This window comes from Cyprinus carpio, chromosome B7 (assembly GCF_018340385.1).
Source record: "Cyprinus carpio isolate SPL01 chromosome B7, ASM1834038v1, whole genome shotgun sequence".
NCBI lineage: Eukaryota > Metazoa > Chordata > Actinopteri > Cypriniformes > Cyprinidae > Cyprinus > Cyprinus carpio.
The window spans coordinates 42,790,754-42,812,965 of record NC_056603.1 but is presented as its reverse complement, the minus strand read 5'-3'; the positions used below and the strand labels follow the sequence as shown (position 1 = coordinate 42,812,965).

Genomic DNA, 22,212 nt, shown 5'->3' with positions numbered 1-22,212 from the left:
ATTTGCATTCTCAACTGCCTCGACGACTGGCTCATACTGGCCCAGTCTCGAGTGCAGTTGTGCGAGCACATGGATGTGGTACTCAGCCACCTCAGTTGGTTGGGGCTTCGGGTCAACTGGGAAAAGTGCAAACACTCCCCCGTGCAGAGGATCTCTTTTCTCGGTATGGAGTTGGAATCGGTCGGCCTAACTGCACGTCTCTCAGTAGAGCGTGCCCAGTCGATGCTGAACTGCCTGGAGTCATTGTAGCTCAGGAGGGAGGTTCCACTGGAACAGTTTCAGCATCCGCTGCCACAGTCACGGGGCTCAGATTGCTTCATATGAGACCGCTTCAGCATTGGCTCCACGACCAAGTCCTGTGATGGGCATGACAATGCAGCACTCACTGGGTCTTAGTCACCCCGTCATGCCACCAAACTTTCAGCCCATGGTCAGACCTTGCCTTTCTTCAGGTGGTGAGTTCCCCTGGTGTAAGTGTCCAGGCATGTTGTTGTCTCAACAGATGCCTCTGCCATAGGCTTGGGGGCCATGTGCATGCAGCATCGGGCGCCTGGACAGGGCCTCGACTGCAGTGGCAGTTTATTATTATTTTGACGTGTATTTGCAAATTTATGTGAGTTAGTCCACATGTATTTGCAAATTAATGTTAGTCAACATGTAGTTGCAAATTAAAGAGAGTTAATTGACGTGTAGTTGCAAATTAATGAGAGTTAGTCGATATGTAGTTGCAGATGAATATGAGTTATCTGACATGTAGTTGCAAATTAATGTTAGTCTAAATGTAGTTGCCAATAAATGTGAGTTTGTCACCATGTAGTTGCAAATTAATTTGAGTTAGTCAACATGTAGTTGCAAAGTAATGAGAGTTAGTTGACATTTGAAAATTAATGAGAGTTAGTTGACGTACTTGCAGATGAATAGGAATTAGCTGACATGTAGTTGCGAATTAACAGGAATTAGTTGACTTGTAGTTGCAAATCAATGGGAATTAGTTTACATGTAGTTGCAAATTAATGGGTGTTAGCTGAATTACTTACAAAATAATGGAAATTAGTTGACATGTAGTTGACTTGTAGTTTCAAATTAATGGGAGTTGGCTGACATGTAGTTGCAAATTATTGGTAGTTAGTTGAGATGTACTTGCAAATTAATGGGAGTAATTTGACTGAGTTGCAAATAAATGGGAGTTAGTTGACAAGATGTTGAAAAATTACTTATAGCTAGTAAAATGTCTAAAGACAGAGGCCTACTGAAATAAAGTAAAACCAATAATGTTACTGTTATACTCATTTTGCGTGTGTGTGTTCATATGTGTACAGGACCCAATGGACCCGCTCAAGACAGTAATAGTGATTCGGTCGTTAGTTCCCGATGGTGTAGCAGAGCAAGACGGACGCTTGTTGCCAGGAGACCGTCTCATGTATGTCAACAACATCAACCTGGAGAGCGCCAGTTTGGAGGAAGCAGTGCAGGCTTTGAAGGGAGCGAACATGGGCACCGTCCGGATCGGAGTGGCCAAACCCCTGCCCGTAAGAAATACTAGCCTTAGTTTCTAAAGCAGCTTTTTTCTCTGTACAATTTTGTGTTATTGAAACCCGTGGATGCAGTAACGGGATTCCTTTGCAGGTTCTTTAAATATTTCATGACGTGGGTCTGTAGTCCTTTAAGGCCTCAGGAAATTAAATCTTCTTGGAGGAGTGTGTCTGTATCTTTGTGAAGAGCTCTCAGGGGCTGTAGTTTATCTTAACCTCTTTTCAAAGCTGTTATCTCGGCTGCATTATTCTGGGATTGTGTGCACATTTTGGCATCTTTCCTTCCTTTTCTCCTCCAAGGTTTGAGGTTTGGAGCGAGTGTGGTGGGTTGTCAAGTGCAGTGCAGGTCATCTGATCAGGCCTTTTTTTCTGAAGATTTAATCTCACGAGAGGCCTTTAGACTGCATGTGCGTGCCGAATGCTTTTGTTCTGCTCTCTCAAGTGCGATAGGGTAACATCACCTCTTAATATGGTTCAAATGACTCACTTCCAAGAAGCAGAATGAAAACGGAGAAAGCATTTCTTCCTTTTTACCTTTGCACATCAAATCTTCAGCGGGATCATCTATTTTAATGATGCCAAAATCAACAAACAAACAATTCAGCTCGCTAACCAACCTTGCACTACTAACATGCAAAGTGATTTCTAACCAAATCAAATCACATTGAGTCTTTTATTGTGATCTTGGGCTGGGTGTTATGATGAAATGAGATTCTGCTGTAGCACAGTAAATATATATCTGTACAGCATCAGTATGCAGGACCGCTTTACATTATTGCATAAAGCATCATAAAAAAAAAAAAACAGTGTGAAAATACAGAGTAGACTTGTCTCAAACAATTCAAGATGTTTATGTTACTGTTTATACAGTACATTTCAGCAAACTGCATAATGAGTGATTTCAACCAATTAAAATCAACATATATATTACTTTAAATTTAAAAGAGAAAATGCAGTTATATGCTGCCATTTATTTATTTATACATTTATTTATTTTATATATTTTTAAATGAATTAATTTTTTTTTTTTTTTTTTTTTTGTGGAAGAATATTTACGCAGCTCTTTACCATATGCTTATTTTCTAAAAAAAAATATCAACATTTTAGAATATATATATTTTTTTTAAAAAAGGAAAGAAGTCTTGTATCCTCACCAAAGATCCTAATTTATCCTAATTTAAATCCTTGTTTATTTGATTAACAATACAGTAAAAACAGTACTATTGTGAAATATAATTGCAATTTAAAGTGTATTCTGTGTAAATATATAGTAAAATGTAATTGATTGCTGTGATCAAATCTGAATTTTCAGCATCATATGATATCATATGTAATATTACTCATGTCTTCAGTGTCTCATGATCTTCAGAAATCATTCTAATATGCTGATTTGCTGCTCAAGAAACATTTCTGATTATTATCAGTGTTGAAAACAGTTGTGCTGCCAAGTATTTTTGTGAAAACCATGAAACATTTTTTTTTTTATTATTTCAGGATTTTTTAATGAATAGAAAGTTCAAAAGAGCAGCATTTTTTATTTGAAATATAAATCTTTTTTTAACATTATAAATGTCTTTACTATCACATTTGATCAATTTAATGAAATAAAAGTATTGTTTTCCTTAAAAAATAATCTTACTGACCTCAAGCTTTTCTAAGTATATGGAATTTATAGTTTTTTATAGAACATGTCAAACAGTTCTTCTCTCTGGTCATAACGCCCAAGCTTAGTGTGATCTTCTCATCAGAGAATGAATGGTCACATGTTTAGAGAGGTGACACTTCCCTGTCTTCACAGACTGAGGATGAGGATGGCTCTTCCTCCTTCATCTTCTCGGCTCTGCTGCTGACGGAGGGCTGTGATGAGGATGAAGTTGTGTTCCGCGCTGAGCCTGCAGTGGTCAGTGCTCATAAAACAAAACCAAAGCATTCTTCTGGAAAGCATGTTATTAGTGCAACGTTCTGTAGGAGCAACTATATATCAACGATTATAAGAGGCAGACACTGTTTTGTTTTGTTTTGTTTCGTTTTGTTTTGTTTTGTTTTGTTTTGTTTTGTTTTGTTTTGTTTTGTTTTGTTTTGTTTTGTTTTGTTTTGTTTTGTTTTATTTTGTTTTGATGAAAAATTGCAATTTTAGTCCAATCATATCAAGAGACACATGGCATCACAGAAAATGAATTGAAATTGAAATTCAGAAAAATATTGCATTTTTGAAGAATATTTAATTTACGCAGCTCCTTACCATAAAATAATTCTCTAAATAAATGTATATATTGTATATTTTTTGATAAAAATAAAAAGTTAGTAACACTTTCTATGAAGCCCGTATTTATAATACATTATAAGGGTATTCTTAAGGTATTATAATGAATGCATAATGCATTGTAAAAAAAAAAAAAAACTTATAATATGTTGTATCATGAATATTCATAAGAACAGTTTTAATGTATTATTACTTATTTGTGGTTATAGCTTTTAAGGTTTTGATGATTTATAGAACACAAGAACATGTTGCATCCACTTACGATATACAAAGGATTATATTTCTCATAGTTATAATGTATTATATGTCTTGCATGTTACTTATATTACTTTACTTAAAGCAAAGTCATAATAATAATATTTTTTTTTTTCAAACAGCCATAAGATCAGATATCAGATCAGATGAATGATTAACTATTTAAAATATTAATTTATTTATCCCAAAAATGGTGCTTATAAATGCTGACATATCACCGTTAAGACTTTAAAAAATGTATACATATATATGGAAAAAAATAATTTCATGGTAATGTGATGTGTAATTATTCACAAAAATAAATAAATAAATAAACATTGTGGGAAGTTTTCAATTTTGGGTTACTTATTGGATTATTTATAACACACAATGAACATCATATTAATGGACTATATCATATGTTGACTGTTTAAGATCTGCACAGTATCATGTTGTGAGTGGTGAGGTGCTGAGTGCTAATGTTAATTTTGAAGTGAGCTAGTTTAAGCTCATGTAGTATACAAACTGAAAACTCTAAATAATAAACTAAAACTGCCAGTAGGTGGTGGTAAATGTCTTAATGATTTAGTCATTCATTCATTTGATTCGTTCAAATGGCTGATCCATTCAGGAGTAGACAAGGCCCAGATAAACTCAAAACAAAATTCATTTTTCATTCTTCGTTTAGGGGTAAAACGAAGTTCAAAATATGCGTGCAGTGGTATACTGTTAGCAGAAATTACCATGAAATTATTTTCCAAAAAATTTTTTTTTCCATAAGTCTTAACAGCAATATGTCAGCATTTATAAGCACCATTTTTAGGATAAATAAATTAATATTTTAGTCCAAGATAAGCAAGAGACACATGTGGCATCATTGAAAATGTAATAAAAGTCCATGATGATTTTTTTTTTAGGGGGGGGGGGGGGGGGGGGGGGGGGGGGGGGGCGGTTATCCTATCAAACTATGTGAAATGTATTTATTAATATTTATTTATTTTTATTATTTATTTATTTTTTTTGGCCTTAAGAAAACTATAATTTCTCTGATATTATGTCCAGATCGACTCCAGTGATTTGGACCTGTCTGATGAAAAGGCATTTGAGCGTAATTTTCTGGAGGAGGAGGAGGACATGCTGCAGTCGATGATCGCTGAACATGGCAGTATCTGCAGCATTGATCTGACTTATCAGATGAGTGAACCCGCCTCCACACAGAAGGTGAACAGAGTCAGCAACCAATCAGATTCAAACATACACATTTCATGCCCAATCAGATTACATTTTACGCTTGGTTTACATTGACCAATCAAATACAATCTTAAATTATTTAGTAATCCTACACAGATTTAGTCAACTCTGTTTTATCTTTCCCTGCCCTTGTGAAAAAAAAGCATATTTTAATAACAATACTCATTACAGAAATAATATACTTTATATTAAAGTGTTTTTGACCCACTTGAGTACATCTTTAGTTTATAACGTATGTAATTTCATAACTACTTCTATTGTCTTTGCAATATGGTTAAAGTACTACTGAATGTACTGACAAGAATTTATGATAAACTAAAATATACTTTAATATAACTTGTGTCATGTATTTAAATTTATAATGATGAAGTTGCAATTTAGTACATTTAAAATACTGTATATTTAACAATTCCAATGTAATATCGAACAACACTAAAAGTTAAAATGATAATCAAGTACTTTGCATGTGCTTTAGTATGTTAGTCAACACATTCAAATAAATGTACTTCTTTAAAACACAACAAAAGATTATTATAACGTGATGTGTATTTTAATGTACTATAAATTAAAAGTTTTGATTTGACATTAATACAAAAGTCACTTTTTAAAAGTGTACTTAAGTGTGTTCAGAAAACAGTCACTTAAGTGGGCTTTTATTTCATTAGTATTGTATTGGCTGTAAGTACAGATTGTGAAAAATATACTTTTTAAAAATCAAATGCATTTCTTTTCCACTAATGTAACAGTTTTAGAAGTCTTGAGAAAGAAAGAAGAATGTTTTTGACATAAAAAAGCCATTCAAGTAATATGGCACAACTGTGAGGGAGAACAGTGGAAGTAATAATGGACGCAAAAAACTGATCCTAGAAAAATTTATTTCCTAAATAAACTCCTGATGCATGTCATTTGAACAGCCCCATTCACTCCCACTGCTCCAGACCAGCGTGATGGGCATATTGTTTGGAGTCCCATCAGCTGAGTGTTTATTTGCGTTTTTATGGCTTCTGCTTTGGGAGGTCTCTGCTCAGATTCATAGGAGAGTGATTCGTTCCCTCTTGAATCATTCTGTGCAAGTGAACTCGATTACAGCTGTATGAATCACGGCTACATTCACAAACACGCTCCCCTGTCTCTCGCCAGAAATTGCTCTCTTCCATTATTGCACTTCAGCAGGTCATTAACGGTGCTGTTTTTTTCAGGTGATTATCTGCGTATGATTTGACTCTTATTGTGGATATAAATCAATGGAGAAGTTGTGAAAGAGACACTGCTTATGTCTGTCTTACCCACAGAAGTTTCCCTTGAACATAATCTTTCATGTATCTCTCCATGGACACAAAACCAAAATCACAATATGGCTTGGGTTGAATTAAATAATTATACACACTGTGTGTTTTATTGTGTTGATTTACATGTGAGCGGCTCGTTATCTGTGTTCTCAGTGTCTCAGTTCACTTTAAATACTGCTCATTGAACTCTATTTTGCATGTTCTGTGAGTTGGGAATTCAAATGTGAATTTGGGAACGCAAGACGTGCTGACCGTCTTCCTACACATGTAACGAGAAGTGCTTATAAACGGCTGTGATTAACAAAAAGGAAGCTTTAAGGGCTCCCTGCAGTTTTCCACCAAAATAAAAGCTTGATGGTTTAATAATAATAATAATATACACTCAACTTTTATTTTGCAGTGGAACATTACAATAGCAACGTTTTATATTATTTTTTTTTCTTAAATATTTTATTTTTAATTTCCCAATGAAATATTACGATAGCAATATTTCTTATTTTCTTTAATATTTTTGTAATAATAATATTTGCTTCTTAAATTCTTGATTTTATTATTATTATTATTATTATTGTTATTATTATTATTTAGTGTTTTATTAAATACTCAGTTTTACAATTAATTATTACAGTAGCAATATTTCTTATTTTGTTTCTTATTTTAGTAGTAGTGGTAATAATAATAACAACAACAAGTATTATTATTATTATTATATTTACATAAATAATAAATAACTCTAAATTTAACAAAGGAATAATTCACCAAAAAATAAAAACTTCCCCCAATATTTATTAATGCTGTATTTATTTATTTATTTATTTATTTATTTATGCAGCTCTGCACCATAAAATTAATCTCCAAAAAATTATTCAATAATATATATATATATATATATATATATATATATATATATATATATATCTATATTAAAAGTGATATGTCTGCCATGACCTCTTACACAAATTTTTAAATTTGAAATCATGCTGTCCTACTGCTGGCATTAAACTGAACCCACTCAGAACACCCACAAAATACACCCACAAAACCCCTCATCATACTAACCACCTCCATCAATAAATGATATAATATATAGTGCTTTATTGTGTATTGTTGTACACCCAAAGCGCTTTCCATCATGTGGGGGGTCTCTCCTCAGCCACCAGTCGCTGTCCTTGACTTGTGTCTTTGATGTGGTTTTGGATGAGGATTCTGACCTTTTCTCCTCTCAGGAGGAGGATTTGCTTCCAGATAAACCCGCGGACGAGCCCCAGCGGCTAAACGCCGCCGCGGCAGGGAGCAGCTTCGAGAGGACCATCACTGTGGTCAAGGGCACCTCCAGTCTAGGTACGAGAACAAGAACATGTTCGTCACACAGAAGCACACTTTAGTATGCTTTTAAAAAGAACTGCGGAAATAATATACTCTAAAAGAATAGACTTAAGTGTGACCAGAATGTAATGTTTTCAGACACTTAATTGCATGTTAATTGCAATTACATGAAAATGTATTATAGTTAAAATTTATATTTAATGCAATTAAATATATGCCACTAACATATGACTTAAGTACACATATGTCATTTCTAAGAGTTGTATGTATTTATTTTTTAAGTTATATGTAACTTCAGTTCAGACTACATTTACTGTGATGTTAATTGTCAATGTTTACTCATTTGATCAAATTGAATATTGATTTAGAAATACAATAGAATTTTTTTTTTTTAAATAATACATTTAAGAGAGGCATCAGTATCAGTATTGGTATCTGCGATTTGTGCTTTCATTTATAGTACTTATTTAAAAGATGCCATTACACAGATATTTAAAATATTAATATTTAATTAAATTATAATATAAACCAATTTTTATAATATAAAAATGTTTGTTTCTACATTAATTTGGAGGTTCAGTGTGAAGATATATTTATGATTATACATTTGAATCATAGATGCAGTGAATGACAATTACAAAAAAAGTGCAAAAAAAATGCTTTTTTGTTGATTGTCAACACTAATAATTTCTTAATTGCTTGGATAAAGTGAACTGAATTAATGGTAAATTAAATACCATCTTCTTTAATATCATATCAGTTGAAAAGATTATTAAAACATAATTTAAAATGCACTTTAAAAACTTTTTTTTTCATTGCTATTATATTTTCTGCAAGTGCAAGTAGGACAGTATGAAGGGACTATTTCTGGCTGTATACATGCAGCAGGTGATGTGATGAGAAGTTTTCCCCAGTCACTGATTTCACTAATGATTGCGATGTGGATTTGGCCCTGGGATCGTGTAGCAGCAGTTTGGGCCGGTTTTATCCCGGAGCAGCAATTCAAAGCCATCTGCTTTGCCAATATACGCTATTAGGATATGAAAATTTGAGCTGAGGGAAATCTTGCATTCATGTGAGTCTGCTTAACACCACTTTAGATCCGCACTCGGCTTTACTGTCACAGGTGTTAATGGACTCCCATTCTTGATCTAGAAGATTGCAAATTAAAGTGCATTTAAGTTCCTGGCAGATGATTTTTTTACAACGCTGACTTAACAACATCCACTACTAAGTGCTCCTCGCGGGAAACCAAGATAACCATGCAGTACTCTAATAAACATAAAAATATGCCGGTAAATCAGTTCATTTTAAATTTCACTTTAGCTTAAGTGCCGCCTCTCTAGGAACTATGTGCAGAGGTTGATAATTCCCACTATAATGTCTGCATCTGCATTGTACTTAATTTATATATTATATTATAATATATTTATATATTATATTATATTAGTAATCAATGTTTGAAATACTACCTATAGAATTTTGTACTTAAAAAAAAAAAAAAACGAAATATACTCAAATGTCAAGTCTAAAATTCATGTAAAAAAATGCACATATAAGGGAATAAATAGGCATCATAGGCTAAAATATAATGTATAGTAATAAAATTGTTGCCGTGTTGAATTTCTTTGAATTGCGGTTCAGTAAAACCTTCCCGTCAGTTATTTCAAATTCTAACCCCAATTCTAATTTGTGGTGTTATTCATAAATTAAAACTAATAAAATATTTAATATTGTTAATTGGAATAAAGCTTAAATAAATTAAATATAAGTTTTATATGAAAACCTTAGACAAAAAAAAAAAATTAGAAAAGTTACTTTGGCAATAAAATTAATAAAATAAGCTGAAATAAAATAATAATTAAAATTGATGTAATAATAAATTAACACTGATTCTAATAGGGCGCATGGCCAATTCAATTCACCCTTCTTTGTAATGACAGCAATGTGATTTTCTATGAAAAGTTGCTACTTTAATTTCAATAAAAACTTTCAATAATCAATGGCATCAGATCATATTTACATAATGTCCAATAATAAATTCTAGTGTCTCTTAAACAGTTTATTAAATTGTTCTGGTTTAAGATGACTTAGAAAAAGATATTGCTCCACAAACACCTTTTAGGGTCAACCTTGAATGCATTATAGAATTTTTTATCTAAAGCAAATTTTAGAAACTGTATATTGGTATTTAAATGTAAATTTCTTGGCATGAAAACAGCCAAGGAAGCTGCGTGGCATTGAAACAGCAGACATCACGTCCGGTCGCGTGTGTTACAGGCATGACGGTGTGTGCGCTGAAGGACGGGCCCGGGATGCTGATCCGCAGCATCATTCACGGCGGCTCCATCAGCAGAGACGGCCGGCTCGGGGTCGGGGACCTGATTCTGGCCATCAATGGAGAACCGACGGGAAACCTGACCAACGCTCAGGCACGAGCAATGCTGCGCAGACACTCTCTGATCGGACCAGACCTGGGGTGAGACGCTCACACACACACACACACACACTCAGACACACACACACACACGCTCTCACTTTCCTCACACACACACACACACACACACACACACACACACTCACTCTCCACACACACACCTACACACACACACACACACACACACACACACACACACACACCACACTCACTCACCACCACACACACACACACACACACACACACACACACACACACACACACACACACACACCACACTCACTCTCCACACACACACCTACACACACACACACACACACACACACACACACACTCACTCTCCACACACACACCTACACACACACACACACACACACCACACACTCACTCTCCACACACACACCTACACACACACACACACACACACACACACACACACACACACACACTCACTCTCCACACCACACACACACACACACACACTCAGACACACACACACACACGCTCTCACTTTCCTCACACACACACACACACACACACACACACACTCACTCTCCACACACACCTACACACACACACACACACACACACACACACACACACACACACACACACACACTCACTCTCCACACACACACCTACACACACACACACACACACACACACAACACTCACACACATGAACACACACCACACACACACACACACACACTCTCACACATGAACACACACACACACACACACACACACACATACACACACACACACAGCTGAGCTTCTTTTCCACTTCTCACACACAAATCAGATGCTCTGTTTTTGAGAGCTGGATAATTAGTCACTCTCAGAAAGGTTTGTGTTTTATTATTTTATATTAGGGAAACACAGAGGATTTAATTTGAGTTTTTCAAAAAAAGAGGCCCCATTAGTTAACATTAGTGTACTGCATTAACTAACATTATCAATGAGCAATACATTTGTTTCAGTATTTATTCAAATGTGACCCTGGACCATAAAACCAGTCAATTTGAGAATTATAAATCATATGAAAACTGAATAAATAATCTCTCCATTGATGTATGGTTTGTTAAGACAATATTTGGCCGAGATATACCTATTTGTAAAACTGGAATCTGAGGGTGCAAAAAAATCAAAATATTTAGAAAATCACATTTAAAATTGTCAGAATGAAGTCCTTAGCAATGCATATTACTCAATAAAAAATCAGTTTTTATATATTTACGGTAGGAAATTTACAAAATATCTTCATGGAACATGATCTTTACTTAATATCCTAATGATTTTTGGCAAAAAAAGACAAAATTGATAATTTTGACCCATACGTTGTATTGTTGGATATTGCTACAAATATACCTGTGCTACTTAAGACTGCTTTTGTGCTCAAGGGTCACATATTTGTTAACATTAGTTAAAAAAAAAAGTAACTGTTTGTTGTTAATGTAAGCTCAGGTTGAATAAATAATATTAACACATATAGCTTTGGATTTCAATAATGTCTTAATAATTTTTTTAATTAATTTAAGCTAGAGATTAGTAGAATTTTTCATTGTTAGTTCATGTTAACTAATGTTAACATGTAGAAGCTTATTGTAAAGTTTCTAGTGCTACAAATAATTAAATTTAAAACAATCAAAGAAATTACATTATTTGTTAGGGCTGTCAAAATGGCTGAAAAACTAAATTCAAATTTTGTAGCTAAATATTATCACTATTTGAATTATATTTGAATTTAAAAGGCATATTATCAGTTAGGGGGAAAAAAGTTTTTGGTTTCTCTCTTGCGGCCACAAGAGAGCGCATCAATCAAAAAATTACTAATGCACATTTTTTCAAAGCAATAACATAACACAACTATCTTTGAAAAAAATTGCATAATGTATTAAATAATGTTTACAAACCATATATAATTAATGTAGTTGTTTAAACAATTAAAACAGCATCATGTATGTATGTATGTGTAGTTTAACAAAGGACCAAAAACCAATCACAAAGAGTACTTTTTTCATTTAAAAACATCTGATGGGGAAAAACCGCCATAAAGACTCGAGACATGTTTTTTAAAAAGTTGAACTTACGTTAATTTTGCATGCTTTCTAAACATGTGGCTCTTTTGTGCGAGACACGATAGATGTCCCTCTAGAAAATGCAATAAAGATGCATTGTGTGTGAACGGCTTGGTTTCAGTTTTGATGTAAACAGCATCTTCTCCGCATTAATGTTCTCTTTTTCTGCAATATTTTGAATGAACAAGGTTGCAGTGCCGCATCTAGTGGCTTCAACTGGATAAGCTATGAAGAACATTCAAATGCAACGACACTTACATTGTTGTCGCATTTTGTGTGCCACTGATAAGCTGCCTGACGCACACCTAAAATTTGATTGCAATGTTTTTGCTTTTTTTTATTATAAATTCGACAAATATTCGAAATGTGATTTTTTTTTTTTTGACAGCCCTATTATATGTACATAACTCATTTATCAATATTTGCTGAGAAAAGAAACCAAAGCCAATTCATTACAATTAAATACACAATGTGTTTATTAATTAATCATAAAAATCCATTGCTGCATAAACTACACGGTTCAAAAGTTTGATGTCAGTAAGATTTATTTCTAAGAAATTAATATTTTTATTCATCAGGGATGCATTAATTTGATCAAAAGTAATGTAAAAACATTTATAATGTTACAAAAGATTTCTATTTTAAATAAATGCTGTTCTTCTACTCTTTCTAGTCATCAGAAAATCAGTTTCCACAAAAACATTCAGCAGCACAACTGTTTTCAACATTGATAATAATCAGAAATGTTTCTTGAGCAGTAAATCAGTATATTAGAATGATTTCTGAAGATCATGTGACACTGAAGACTGGAGTAATGATGCTGAAAACATAGCAATAAATTACATTTTACTATACATTCCCATCGAAAACAGTTATTTTCAATTGTAATAATATTCAATTTTACTTAATTTTTGATCAAATAAATACAGCCTTGGTGAGCAGTAGAGACTTCTTAGCCACTCCAAACTTTACAGTCGGTGTATCCAGCTTGTCATCCAGGGTTACATTTTGGTGGCACTTAAAGCTTGAGTTGTTCCAATGGAAGAAAAATCCCTTATAATGTACGGTCAGGGTGTATTTTAAGGGTGCTGCCAATTCAATAGAGCCATCAACCTCAGCAGAGCTCAGGATTTACATTCACAATAAAAGGAGAAACAGACCGTCATAAAGCAAGGCTTATCGGTGCCCAGCGGTGACCCAGAAGCCGTCTGGCAGCAGAGAGCGTGTTCTAGCTGCAGTGAGTCGCTTTATTCTGCCTCCCGCTGTCTGTAAACTGCTCTTCACGTTTCCAGATCCGCTGGTGCTGCGGGGGAAGAGCTGAGCCCCGTCTCTGTGTGAGTATTGTCTTCATCACGCTGTCTGTCCTCGCTCCCTGCTTGCGTTCCTTTTGTTCTGTCGCTGCAGAGGTTTTGGAGAATCTGATTGTCTGGGCCGCCTGCAGCCCTGCTTCCATTCTCCCTTAATCGCAAAGACTGGAAGCAGTTCTGTCCTCATTTCCTCACCCTCACGTCAGTCCAAACCTGTGTGAGCTGCTTTCTTCTGCTCAATGCATTATTGGGTCCTTTCTGTTATGCAGTACCGTTTTGTGATTATTTTATATTTTTTTTTATAGCGCATTAAGGTCAAGTCACAATTATTACAATTATATAAGCTAACTATTACTATTGTGAACTATTATTATGAATATTTTACGCAAATATAGAAATGCCATGAAATGTGCATTCCGGTGCAGTAATTAACAAATTAACTCCAAAGTATAAACTAACTCAAAGTATCTTGTCATGCAAATACAGTAATAATCAATTAAATAATAATAATCAGTGTTGTATATTATTAAAATATTATACACAAAGATATAGGAACTAAAAGTAACAGTAAAGACATTTATAATGTTAAAAAATATTTCTATTTCACATAAATGATCTTAGAATTATTATTATTATTATTATTATTATTATTATTATTATTATTATTATTACTACTACTAAAACAAAAAAGCAGCACAGTTGTTTTGAACATTGATAAAATAATGAAGCCTGGACTACTGGATGCTGAAAATTCACTAATGAATTGTAATTTTAAATATTTAAATGTTAATATTTAAATAATAATTATATAATAATTTATTCAGAAGAATATTTTACAAATGTATTTTTTTACTGTATTTTTGATCACATAAATGTAGCCTTGATGAGCAGAAGAGACTTAATTCAAAAGCATAAAAAATAAAATCTATGAATGGTAATGTATTTCTTCAACAATATCATGGTCATAAAAGTATAACCTTTTAGAAATACGCTCTAGTCAAGTCAGCTTTATTACTTTATCATGAGTTACACAATTGGAAGAAATTAACATGATGCCTAAGGAACCAATCACACAGGACATATTCGTTCTTGTTCTTGTATTGAAAAACAGCTAGAAGACACAACAGAATGGAAACAAACACCAGCTGGTTTTAAAAGAAAAAAAAAATCTTAGTAAAGAAAAAGATTTTGTTTTAGTTTGTTTGTTAATTAAAGTGGTATTACAAAAAGACAAACAGGTTGAAAAGTGATTTGAGTTGATTTATGGAAGAAAAAAAACATAAATTGTAGAAAATATTTTCTTCACAGCATTTTAACTAGAGAAATAAAAATGTAAGAAACACCTGCAATATTTCTTAATAAATTGCTCATGTTTAATTTTAGAAGTGTGTGGGCATGGCAAATAAAGTCAACATTCGTTCACACCAGAGTAGTGAATGATTTCAAATTCACCCCATGTTCACTTAAAGCAGAAGTGTGTGAGGTCTACATCACAGAACTGCAAAAATAATGATTGTTACCAGAGTGATTACACTTTTCAAGAGAGTCACCCTACAAGTGGCTTCCTTACGGCATACTTATGTTTGTTTATCTTCACATTAAGCTGCCATCGGAGAGTACTTCAGTTTTTATGCCAGTATTTTAACCAATATATTAAGGCAAATTTGAATTGTACTGCATAGTGGGTCTAATGTAAAACACGCACATTCCAGTCAAACCCAAGGATGCTGCGCTTCCTCATCAAGCAGCGCTGAGCAGGTTGTTGTTTCCTTGGTAACATGCAATCATCGTTCATCGTTAACATTCCAGGCCATCGTTTCCTCCTAGCATGGTGTGTATTGTGTTGTTCATCTTTGACTAACATCTCTCTCTCTCAAGTCAATGATTTGATTTCCAGCCATCGATTCTCGTTCATTAATGAAGCCTTTTCACTGAACGTGTGGATAATGAATATTTGATTCACATCTATGTGCCGTGACTCCTAATGTCTTGATCTCTCCGCCTGCATGCATGAACTGTTCAAAACAAGGTTTGATTTTCCTCCATTAGATCTGTCATCTTCACTTACAGTCAACTGATGAAGCAAACAAACTATTTCTGTTTTGACTCCTGATCCGGAAACATGAAAACTCAAGCTAAATTATCAGGCTCTCTGTTGAGTCAGATTTTTCTTTTGGTTTGAATTTTTGGATGCAATCCAAAATAAATAATAATAATGTCTTCTTGTGGGGCATTCATTTACTAACCTGTAAAACACTGGCTGCTGTTGACAATCACATGATTAATGATTTCAGCTTGGGCAAAGATAGGCAGACTATATCACATATATCACCCACTTCAGAAAAACAAGATGTGCATCAATGCCAGTTAAGCTCAATTGAATGCATTTGTCGCATAATGTTGATTGACTCACTTTTGCATTTTTGGAGATTTTCTGTGGTCATTAAGTCACAAATGCCATTGACTGGCCTTAATTTGGGTGATTTCTTTGGGGTTGGATTCCGGCAGTGTTGATGACAGGTCTGATGAGTCAAATGTCATCATAAGCTTATGAATCATGTGATTGTGTGTGTGCAGAATCACGTATGTTCCTGCAGAATATTTAGAGGAATACAGGGCGAGCCAGCAGCTCCAGAGTGATGATCTCTCTGATGGCAAAAACAACTCTCAAGAGTACGTACTCCACTCACACTTCACCCTGTTAGCTCTCACGGACTCGTAGAGCTGTAAAAGGGACATAAAATGAGAGCTTTGTGTTTTTTGTGTTTAGTCAGACAGTCTCAGATCTTCCAGAGAGAGAAGATGGAGAAGGACAGGAGAGTGAACGACAGACCGCAGCTTCCAACAGCTGGAATCTACCACGGAGGTGAGGACCGATCAGTGTGATAAATGTAAATGTGACTGAAAAACGCGGACATGTCCATTAGGAATGGATACGTATGAGAAACCGGTTTCTGTTAGTATTCTTATTATACTTCTCATTGGAGCAAAATTTGGTGCGTTCATTAGGAAAGGTCTGAACATCAGTCTGACCAGTTTTGGGCTCTCTCACTCGAACCCTCTAGCGCCACCGTAAGTTTAAAATTGGGCTTTTCATATAACCATATGACCTATTTAAAGTCTTCAGATTTTTTATGAAATATGCTGTGTGCTATAAACAGTTTATTTATTTATAGCACGATGTGCTTTAAACAGCATATTGAAACAGACAAAAATATGTTTATAATACATCTATAATATATACCCATCAGTTCTCCAAACTGCATATCTTATGAAGGATCACATACTTTTTGCATTTGTAATATATTATGATATTTTAAAATTTAAATTTGTTTAAAAGTTTTTTTTTCTGGCAAAAATATAGTTTAAAAAATATGCTACATATATGTTGTAAACCATGCAAGTTAATACTGTCAATTTTTTTTTAACAAAATACTATATATATATATATATATATATATATATATATAATTTAGAAAAAAAATTAACTCTGCATTATATGTTCTTTACTTTGTACAGAATACAATGCTTCAGACATCTTTCCAAATTCTATCATATTGCATGTCCACCATTTGGATTTTCAGTGCCATTTGTTGTTTTAAAGCCTTCCTCCATCTTTCATCAGATCGTCCCCAGATATTGGCCTGATAATCTTGAGACTCAGCTTGCAAAAATATTATCTCATTACCAATAAGGAACCACGTTGACAGAAAATGCCCATCAGATGTGGCACTTTATATGTTCATATTTTTCTCACCAAATATTGGTTCAGTATTGGATCAAATATTGGATTTTCAAACCATGCCTGACTGAAGTTATTGAATGTACACTTTACACTTTATCGCTGGTTCAGTGTTTAAAGCTCTTGGCTTATGATCAAAACATTTTGAATCAAATCCCACATGGCACTGAATTTGTACCACAAAATTTTTGTTTTTAGCAAATCTTGGAAAATATATTTAAGGCTTGCAAAGTTTGATGCTGTTCAGTCAGAAGGTGGGATCATGATGATGAGAAATTTATCAATGAAGACAACTGTGGGAAAGTCATGGAAATGTATTGATCATAATGTTTGGCAAATTGACGTTGCTAGATGTTAATTGAATGTTCTGTGTGTGTTTGCTCAGAGTGGAGTTGCTCAGGGAAGCTGGGAAATCTCTGGGCATCAGCATCGTTGGGGGGCGGGGCATGGGCAGTCGCCTTAGCAACGGGGAGGTGATGCGGGGCATCTTTATTAAACACATCCTGGAGGACAGTCCAGCGGGACGCAACGGCACACTAAAGACAGGAGACAGGATTTTAGAGGTACACACACACACACACACACACACACACACACACACACACACACACACACACACACACATACACACACACACACACACTTAGCTATTTATTATAACAGAATGATGTCAAATTAATTTCATTTATAAATTATTATTTATATATTAAGATAATACAACTCTAATCTAAATTAAACTGCTAAAAAGCTCAAAATCGGGTTATAAATAGAGATCATAAATGTTCTCTCAAAATTGTTTTTATTGAAGAACATACAGTTCTTGAAACGTCTGGAGTCACAAAACTAATTGTAGTTAATTAAATTGCTATTTCCAGTTATTGTTAATAAAATTCATTATTAAGTTAATACAAGTTTGAAAACAAGCATCTATGTCATAATTACATGCAGGAAATACCTCAAAATATTTAACTTTACACAAGCTCAGTGGGCAAATTCACTTTTACTTACAATTGTTTGAAATCTACTTACATTTGTCAAATGTCTGTGTCATTTTAATTAGAAAAAGGCACTGCTTCACCCAATATTTGCATGCACGGTGTGTTGCATTGTTAGTTTAGCATTATGCCAGTGTCAAACTCCATTAGACTCAATTGTGAATCAATTCACCTGTGCTCTTCCTGTGAGAAGCACAATTTGTGTGGAGAACTATGTAGAGCATTGCAAATGAGGTTTGCATTTCAGTTCTTATATCATGGTACAACTGTAAATAGTATTTACAAAATATTTACTTTTGCTCCAAAATCTAAATTCTATATAAACAGCAAGTAGAAATGTTTCTTGAATTGTTATGACACCCCAAAATGAACTTTTAGAAGTAAAGCTGTCTGCACAGGAAGTGGACATAAACGGCACAGTTTGTGCAATTTTCTGCTTTCTGTCTGATTTTTTTTTTTTTTTTTTTTATTATCATAATGTGGTATAAATGATATAGCAAATTCAGTTGATGCATTTTTATTTTGCAAGCATACTGTCATACAGCCCAGCCTGTCTAGGTGAATAGAGTGGCATCTTTTTGGCAGGTTTTGGGCTACACACCTGCCCATACAGTCCAGTAATGACCTTGAGCTGTGTGTGTTTGATCTTCTTTATGCCAGTCATTATCAGTCTGTGTATGCCATCCTGTGTGTGTGTGTGTGTGTGTGTGTGTGTGTGTGACAGGTGGGTGGAGTGGATCTGCGTGATGCCAGTCATGAGCAGGCGGCGGAGGCCATCCGTAACGCTGTGAACCCCGTGGTGTTTCTGGTGCAGAGCATCGTTCACAGAGACAGAGTCAGTATCACACACACAATACAAACATCTGCTGGACTGATCCATTTATTGATGCTGGTTAACACGTGTGGGTGATTATAACATATTTATAACTGCTGCATACTAACTCTGGCTGGGCGATATAGCTTTAACTGAATATTAAACTTTATAAATCACTACTTTATCTACAAATTAGATGTTCATATATATTTTAATAAATTAAAGTAAAACTGTTTATATTCTGTTGACAATCTCAATATTTGTGAGTCTTTTAGGCCTATGTGTTGCTGTATATCTCAGTGTTTATGTTTGTTTTTTGTTTTAATCAGAGGAATATCATTTTAATCAAACAGCCACTGTTGCCAAGTATATTCAAAGCATTTCATGCAAAAAGTAAAATACAATAGAAAATGATTTATTTTTCCACACTGTTCCTTTCTTTTTTTTTTTTCTTTTTTTTTCTTGCTCTAAAGGAACACAAAGAATTGTTTAATTATTTTAATTTAAATGCACCAATATAACAACACCCCTGTAAGAATAAAATAAAAAAGAAGTGCACTGAAGCATAGCTACTTACTATGGAAAAATATACTTTGAATAATAATACTTACATGATACTTTGAATATTGCAATAAATATGAATTATACTTTAAGTGCAATTAGCTGAACTCTAAAGTGCTTTCTTTAATGGGACTTTAGTGCATCTTTATACTAATTTCATAATTACTTTCATTTTCCCTACTGCTGAATGTACTGAATAGCATTTATGATAAACTAATACATAACTTGTTTGTTGTCTATTTAAATAAATATGTAAAAATATATTAACTTTGAACGTAATATTGAACATAAACATATAAAATATACTTTAAAGTAAAACTCTTCATTTGAAATTTTTAATTGCACTTTTTAAAAGTGTTTTAAAACATTATTTACACTTGAATATATAAAAATACTTAAAAGTGCACAATTAATACAATTAAGCACACTTAGTTTTTTCACAAGTGTAATATAAAATGCATTTTTCACATAAAAATGCCATGCAGAGACTTCATAAAAGCAAATCATTAAATAAGTTTTGAATCAATTGAAATAAATCAAGCTTTCCAACTGTAACACCGGTGTGGCTACTGAAGTTTTAATCAGAAAGACTATTAAAACTACTCTTACTCTTTGAGAAACCTAATGACCAAATATGAAGCATATTAAAAACACAGTGGTGCATAGTGTTTGATATTGTCAGGAGAATCCCTAAGAATATATTTGAATCTTTAATATATCGCGCAGCACAAATATAAAGTGTTTAGTGCTCAGAAAAACAGGACTGGGCCGCTTTGCATCTGTCTCTCCGTCTGTCCGTCATCAGTCTGACTCTCTGTGTATAGTTTTGATTCACCTCCTGTCATAGAGAAATACGGGAAATACGTCCCTGTGCCAAAGTGTGTCAGGTAGTTTCTGTTCGGCCCTCTTATCTCCGCTCCCAGCATCCCTCATTCAGCTCGGCTTAGCCTCAAGGTTTGTCATTAAGTCAACTTAAACACATTTACGAATGAGATTTAATAAGTAACGCTCCATTTATGGCTCTTCAAAGTTCAACTGTTTCGCTATTAATGTCCCGAGAGACGTCCTCCACTTAGTTTGATTTACCCGCAGGCCTCTTTTTTCAATAATGGCACTTCTAGTTTACATATTAGATGTTTTAATGACTCGTCTTGTGGGATGAAATGTGTTTAAGCTGATATACTGGCGCAGGGTGATTCTGTGTTGTGCTTGTAGAAACCTCCCATAGCCCAGCTACAGCTGAAGGGCTCAGAGCTACCCCTACATCCTTACCCCCAATCCTGCTTTACATACAAACCGCTACAGGTTAGACTATGTGTGTGTGTGTGTGTGTGTGTGTGTGTGTGTGTGTGTGTGTGTGTGTGTGTGTGTGTGTGTGTGTGTGTGTGTGTGTGTGTGTGTTTAATGTGTTTAATGGTTATCAAGTGGTACATTCTAGAAAACTCTTCCTTGCTCCTCAAGGTTTTCCATGATTATGTTTCATTTTGAAAGTTGTGTGGGTTTTAGTCTAAATGCATACTAGCACTCTTCAGGAAAAACAAACTGAAAATATATGACGTTTTGTCCAGTAAATTGCTCTGTAGAATGGAAATGTCGCTTGTGAAAAAGAAGTGTGCTTAACTGTACTGAATCTGCACTTGTAGTGTACTTCAAATCTTACAATATTATCTTTTAAAAGCTGTACTTGCAGATAAAATAATATTAATTAACTTAAAGGCCACTTAAGTCACTTTCATCACTGTTTCTTTATCCACTTAAGTACACTTTTAAAAGCAATAATGTCAAATTAAAAGTTTTACTTTAAAGTAGATTTTAAATCATGCTTCAGCCTCTTAACTACCATTTTAAATCATCAGTCAAGTTTTATTAATCTTTTGTCATGCTTCAACCTCTTAACTAAGAGGTTATTGTTTCTTTTTAAAGAAGATAATCAGCAAATTATTGTGAAGTATTTCAAAAAAATAAAGTGTAAAAAAAATTACAAGTTTAAGTTTAATGTAAAGGAAATGCACTGTACTAAAATGTTTTATTTTATATAAAACAAATATTTAACAATATATTTTTGAATCTAAAATAAAATTAAACAATAAAAATCAAAGCCATTTTTCTAATGATTTCTAATTAGGATGATTTCTAAAATATATGATGGTGAAAAAGGTAATTAAAAAGGAGCAGCTGACAGTTAACAGTGCCTTTATTATGATGTGTTGACTAACAAACTAAAGCACTTGATTATTATTTTACCTGTAGTGTGTTATTGTTATTCAATATTAAATTTTAAAGTTAATATGTTTTAAATGTACTAAATTACAACATCATCATTACAAATTTTTAATTACAGATAGATTTCAATACATTAAGTAACAAAGTATATTTTTGT

The 22,212-nt window shown here is 33.9% G+C and overlaps 1 protein-coding gene across 1 annotated transcript in view; it reads left to right on the top strand.

Annotated features, from left to right (window-relative positions):
• LOC109046239 (multiple PDZ domain protein) overlaps positions 1 to 22,212 on the top strand; it is a 78,243-nt gene that overhangs the window by 33,385 nt on the left and 22,646 nt on the right. Inside the window, 11 exon segments of the mRNA XM_042728777.1 lie at positions 1,320 to 1,529; positions 3,331 to 3,432; positions 5,092 to 5,250; positions 7,796 to 7,910; positions 10,176 to 10,374; positions 13,706 to 13,747; positions 16,298 to 16,393; positions 16,491 to 16,586; positions 17,848 to 18,025; positions 19,182 to 19,296; positions 20,638 to 20,714. Coding sequence (XP_042584711.1) covers positions 1,320 to 1,529; positions 3,331 to 3,432; positions 5,092 to 5,250; positions 7,796 to 7,910; positions 10,176 to 10,374; positions 13,706 to 13,747; positions 16,298 to 16,393; positions 16,491 to 16,586; positions 17,848 to 18,025; positions 19,182 to 19,296; positions 20,638 to 20,714 — 1,389 coding nt within the window.